This window comes from Homarus americanus, unplaced genomic scaffold (assembly GCF_018991925.1).
Source record: "Homarus americanus isolate GMGI-L3 unplaced genomic scaffold, GMGI_Hamer_2.0 scaffold59495, whole genome shotgun sequence".
Classification (NCBI taxonomy): Eukaryota; Metazoa; Arthropoda; class Malacostraca; order Decapoda; family Nephropidae; genus Homarus; species Homarus americanus.
The window spans coordinates 1,765,637-1,771,837 of record NW_024732415.1 but is presented as its reverse complement, the minus strand read 5'-3'; the positions used below and the strand labels follow the sequence as shown (position 1 = coordinate 1,771,837).

The following is a 6,201-nucleotide window of genomic DNA, read 5'->3' as shown; positions in this document are numbered from 1 at the left end:
TTGGTGGAGGTGATGACCTGGGTCTGGCCTGGCTGTGTGACGGTCTGGGTGATGACGTTGGTCCTCACAACATTTTGTGTGCTTACCACGTCCTGGCCAGGTACTACCACGGTGGAGTAAATGGTGCTGTACTGAGTACGGTCCACGGTACGGGTCTGTCCAGGTAGCTGTTGGGTCCTGGTGACAAACTGTGTCTGGTAGACGGTGCTCACCACCTGCTGAGGAACCACCTGTGTAGAAACAACATTCCTGACAACAGTTGTTGGGACCTGCAGGATGCTGGTGGAGTATCTGGTCTGGTACTGTACCTGTGTCGTCACAGCTTGTTGTGTACGTGTGACGTAGTTGACTTGTGGTGGCAGAGTGACGACCTGTGTGCGGACGTTCTGCTCGGTGCGGGTCACAGTCACTGTCTGGTACTGGACGGAGGGCACCACCTGGGTGCGGACCACCTCAGAGTACACAGTGGTGTATACCTGCTGTGTGCGGACGGACGTCTGGGTGACGTATTGTACGTCGTTGTTGTAGACGGTGGAGGTGATAAACTGGGTGGAGTACTTGACCTGCGTTGTGTAGGTGACTGTTGGCTGGCAGTTTGGCTGTTCATCTGGCGGCAGGTACGTCAAGGACGACTGGAGGTCGATGTTGTTGTCGAAGAGCTGGCGGCGAGGCCTGTCAACAGAAGCCCCGAGAGCACAGCCCAGCAGCAGCGATAATAGCACGGCCCGCATCCTGTGGGAGAGAACCTCTCATGAGAACAATACAACTTTACAGTACAGTAATGTGTATTTTATCATCAAACAGGGAAGTATACTTACTTGTGTGAAGATAACAGTGAAACACTTGTTTAAGAATGTTACATCAAAACATTGTCTAAGAATTGTTAAAGTGTATTTTTACATTTACATAAATACAAAAATCAAATGTAAATAGTAAGAAGTAAACATTGCGCCAGTTTATAAACAAGTTGATCTCTTGGGAGGCAAACGCGTCTCATCTTGTGCCCTCTTGTATGTGTTGCCACACCTTATGCCGCGGTCCTCATACAAGCTTTAGTCATTGTCTGCTTAGAAGTTGAAAGGAGTTCCTGGATCATCATAGTTGTATCCGGTCTGGCCACAGGTGGCGGTGATGGTCTGTGTGACGGTCACCTGTCGTGGTTGGTTGACGGTCTGGTAGACCACTTCCTGTCGAGGTTGAGTCTGAACCACCTGTTGGGTGATGACTCGGTTCTGACCGGGCACTTGGACCACTGAGGTCTGCACTTGTTGCTGGGTTTGGACTACAGGGGCGGGGGTGACATACCGGGTCTGGACCACCGTCTGTACCTGAGTGAAGGGCTGAACCCTGGTCTCGTAACGGGTGGTGTAGATGGTGGTGGGCACCACCTGTGTTCGCACCACCTCCTGAGGGACCACCTGGGTCTGGACCTGTGTCTGGGTGACGACGTTGGTCCTGGTCACCACCTGTTCGCGAGTAACGTAAGTAGTTTGGTAACGCGTGTTGACGGAAGTGTAGGGAATGACCTGCTGGCGCTGTACGTAGGAGGTACTGTAAACATTTTGGCCTCGGACATAGCTGGTCTGGGCCTGCTGCCGGTACTGCGTCGAGGTAACGTAGCGAGTGTTACCTGGTCCCTGACGGCTGACGACGGAGGTCTGAACGACGGTCTGGACGCGGGTCTGTACTACGTCACGGCCTGGGACGGACACGACGCGGGTCTGTTGCTGCACCTGGGTCTGGTAGTTAGTGACGGGCTGCCTGACCGTCTGCACCTGTGTGCGAGTCACCTCCACAGGTACTACCTGTGTTTGTACCTGTGTGCGGGTGACGTAGCTGACCTGTGGCACGACGCGAGTTGAGGTAACATAACGAGTCTCCTCACGAGGTGGACTTGGCACAGTGTTTGTCACGACTCTGTCATTGACCACGTTGGTTGTACGCTGGACCACTCTGGTCTGGTACTGGACCTGTGTTTGGACACGAGTCTGGTAGAGTGTAGTTGGCACCACCTGTTGTCTGACTTGTGTTGTGGTGATGTACTGTGTGTTGACCTGGTTGACGGTCTGGACGTTGACGGAGGTCTGGACGCGGGTTGTGAATTCCACCGAGATGATGGGCGCAGCCTGGCAGTCCGGTGTGCTCCCAGAGGGTGGTAGGTAAATGTCTGGCACAGGGTAGCTGTACCCCTGAGGAGAGGCTGAGGCCAGGGCAGCCACCAGCAGCGTCGCCGTCAAACGCCACATCCTGCAAAGAGAAATTCCACAGGTTAGAACAGCGGTGATTGGAACCCCCGCGTCTCGGCAACTCATTTGGGAATAAAGTCCAATCACGCGCCGCTCCCTCTGTGCAATTTCTCTATGCTTTGTGGGCTGACCCGAGAGGACTTTATCGCCCAGATGAGCCGCGAGGCGCTGACCTGGTCACCGAATTATTGAACACAACTCAATGGGGATGTGAAATTTGGTGGAAGAAAGTTGCAGAAGGATGACAAAAGTTAGCACACACACACACACACACACACACACACACACACACACACTAGAGCATCACGAGCAAGTCTTCCAAACTTTTTTGTATTTGTGAGTAGAGTGAAGCGAGGAAATGAGACGGTTAGATAACAGAGAACCAGGTCGTTGGTCATCACCTGTGGAAGATCAGCGCCTCCACCCGCTTCCATTCCTCTACTCCAGTCCTCCTACCACTCATCCCCTCCCCCTCTCCTCCCTCCTTTACCTCCCCTGCTCTCTCTAATCATCCACCGCGGTAGAGCTGAGGTCGTCTGCGCTGTAACAACCAGTATTGTGTAAGGTTTGTCATGAGGTGGAGGAGGGTGGAAGAAGGGGGGGGGGTCGGGCCTGTGCATTGACCTGCCTGTGATTTGCTGAGGCGCCCTCCACACTACTAAACCACACTACTGCTGACGTTAAGGTGAATGCATTAGTTAACTGACGGTGTGTAGGTCGGGGAAAAGGGTGACCATACCAACTAGCGGGGTAAGGTGGGTGGGGGGAGGGAAGGGGGAGGCAGATGGGTTACTGGTGAGGGAGAAGGAGAAGGTAGGTGGGGGGTATGGGGAGGGTATGGATATGGTCGATGGTAGAGATAGATGGAGGGGTGGATTTATGAGTGAGGTAGGTTGAGGGTTGGAGGGGAATAGCAAGCATTAGAAGGGCTGATCTGGCTTTGTTCCAGGATCACCCCACCCTCGGTCTCCTCTTCTACACTCTCTATGTATATCATCCACTCTCGTTCTCTATGTATCAACAAGCCGTGTCTTTGTAAGTGAATAAGCTTTACAATTGTCTACTTTCTTTCAAACTAACAGAAATATAACCAACTATTAAAGAGAATTAAAGAGATTCCCATTTACTTGTGTTTTTATAAGTTTGTGAGTTTTCAAGAACATTATCAACATCACCTTCGTCTTACAAGAGCTAGTTATAGTCTTGATGTGAACTAGTGGTCATTTGTCTATTTTTTTTTACTAGCAATATCACTCGTTCGCTTAAAAGTGAACTTACTGCACAGCAATTTCATCCGCCTCTTAAGATCGTTCCATAAATAACACCAACCTCGTCTGAAATTAAACTTAAAAATCTTTCAAGTCTTTGGGGGGTTTTGACTTAACCCCTTGAGTACGATGATCCTATCCCCTTGAGTACGATGATCCTATCCCCTTGAGGACGATAACTTTATACCCCTTGAGTACGATGATCTTAACCCCTTGAGGACGATAACTTTATACCCCTTGAGTACGATGATCTTAACCCCTTGAGTACGATGATCTTAACCCCTTGAGTACGATGATCTTAACCCCTTGAGTACGATGACTAAGGTCCTCGTACTCAAGGGGCTAATACCATCGTACTCAAGGTTTTTAAGATTCTGAGGACTCTTGGGTTCATTGAGAGCGAGAGTGGCTGAGGGCGCCTCCAGCACAAAGAGTGAGAGTGACCAGACGAGAGACGTGTTAAGCCTTGTATGAGTGACCGAAGGTGATGGGGAAGGGAGAGGAAGTTAAGGGTGTAACGAATGAGTTACCAGAGGATAGAATGAGTTACTGTAAGATAGAATGAGTTGCCAGAAGATAGAAATGAGTTACCAGAGGATAGAATGAGTTACTGTACGATAGAATGAGTTACTGTACGATAGAATGAGTTACTGTACGATAGAATGAGTTACCAGAGATAGAATGAGTTACCAAAAGATAGAATGAGTTACCCGATGATAGAATGAGTTACCCGATGATAGAATGAGTTACCCGATGATAGAATGAGTTGCCAGAAGATAGAATGAGTTACCAGAGATAGAAATGAGTTACTAGAGGATAGAAATGAGTCATCAGAAGATAGAATGAGTTACCAGAAGTTAGAATGAGTTACCAAACGCTAGAATGAGTTACCAGAAGATAGATAGAGCTAATAAGAGAGGAGTGAGAACGAATACGAGAAGAAGCTACAAATGATAACAGGGAAGAAGAAGAAGAAGTCACTAACAGCTTTACCCCTCAATTACAGGAGAACGGCCATTAGAGGTGGTTCACGGTGATTGGGTCATTAACAGTGGCAAGGCTATTAGTGTGGACTGTTTCAAGGTCCTCCTGATGGTAAGTCGTTCTGCTAGTGTGTGTGTGTGTGTGTGTGTGTGCGTAGGTGTGCGTATGTATGTATGTATGTATGTGTGTATGACCCAGCTGGCGCTCATGTCTAAACACACACACACACACACACACACACACGCGCGCGCGCGCAAACAAACATCAAGGGACTTTACAACCCGTAATTACGTATGTATCGACGAATATCAATTTATCGGAGATCAGGTCAGCGTGGGGCACCGAGAGGTCACGAGGTCACTGGGCAAGAAAGATCATGACTTGTAGGGTGTTGAAATCTTCCCCACGAGAGTCTGCTGTTCCTGATTCTCTACTGAAGGATCTTTGTCAGCAACTTGTTCCTCGTTAATTTTATTATGTAGAAACTATTAAGGTATCAATGTTAATCCCCAATATGGTGTTAAGATTACACTGAGACTTTAATTATTTACGTTCACTTGACATGAGTTAAGAAACAACATTAACGCCGAATGTCTGTGTGACTCGTTTGGCTCACGTTGTTCACTTAATTTATTAATATTAAAATACGTTCTTGTACAAATATCATCATTCAATATATTTTAATCTCGTTCAAGTTAACTTAAATAATGTTTAGAGATGAACGCACTGATGGGTCGTCTTGCCACAGATAACAAAACACTCGTTCTTCACTTTCCATAATTACGTTTGTTTTCAGCAGACATATTACACATACCTTGGTCAGTGTGAGGGGGGAGTCCACGGATCTGAGAACTGAACACTAGACTGAGTTCAGCGACTGTGTCTTAACGCCGGACATCTTCCTCCTATTTATACTGGAGGATGGGGAAGGGTTGGTCTTAATTCGTTCCCTTTTTTTGTCTTCAACATATTCTAGTCCTGATCAAGTTCCTGCTGGTAGGAGGCGCTAAAAGGATGGGAGGGGCTGAAGGATATTTCGGGGGAAACAGGTGCCGCGTGTTGATATCTTGAACATCCCGTACCTCGCCCCTCAATACTCTGAGACCTGAAGGTGCATCAGTAGAGAAGTGTACATAGCGGATATAGTAAACGAACTAATAAATATATACCAGAATTTAATTATAATACGAGAATATCACAATGAGGACGATGGTTGATGGTCTCGGTAACTGCAGGTCGAACACAGGACGAGAACGATGCTCCGACCAATCAGACGCCACTTTCGTCCTGGACAAGCCCCGCCCGCCAGTGTACGGTGGACTACACTTAGGCTCTTCCCCATAGCCAAGTCAAGGGTCATTTTATACATAGACGCTGAAGAGATGTTCTTTGACCACCAGAAGTAGCCAGGACAAGGTGTAGAGAGAGTAAGTGTTGTCACCAAGGGCGGCGGATAGTGTTGAGTCTTTCCCTTGTCGGCCTCCACCCTCACGCCCGTATAGTACTCCCACGCCCGTACAGTACTCTCACGCCCGTACAGTACTCTCACGCCCGTACAGTACTCTCACGCCCGTACAGTACTCTCACGCCCATACAGTACTCTCACGCCCGTACAGTACTCCCACGCCCGTACAGTACTCCCACGTCCGTACAGTACTCCCACGCCCGTACAGTACTCCCACGCCCGTACAGTACTCTCACGC

At 48.6% G+C, this 6,201-nt stretch overlaps 1 protein-coding gene across 2 annotated transcripts in view; it reads right to left on the bottom strand.

Moving 5' to 3' along the window:
* The window catches only part of LOC121868565 (nuclear factor related to kappa-B-binding protein-like), a 6,110-nt gene extending 701 nt beyond the window's left edge, over positions 1 to 5,409 (bottom strand). Inside the window, exons 1-2 of one of the 2 annotated variants that reach the window (XM_042369314.1) lie at positions 5,313 to 5,402; positions 1 to 732 (exon numbers count right to left, since the gene is read on the bottom strand). The exon at positions 1 to 732 is cut by the window's left edge and continues 701 nt beyond it. In XM_042369314.1, coding sequence (XP_042225248.1) covers positions 1 to 731 — 731 coding nt within the window. In that variant the 5' untranslated portion in view covers position 732; positions 5,313 to 5,402. Of the gene's footprint in view, positions 733 to 874; positions 2,248 to 5,312 lie in introns of those variants that run through there. The other variant, XM_042369315.1, reaches the window with a different exon arrangement.
* Positions 5,410 to 6,201: the final 792 nt, after the last annotated feature.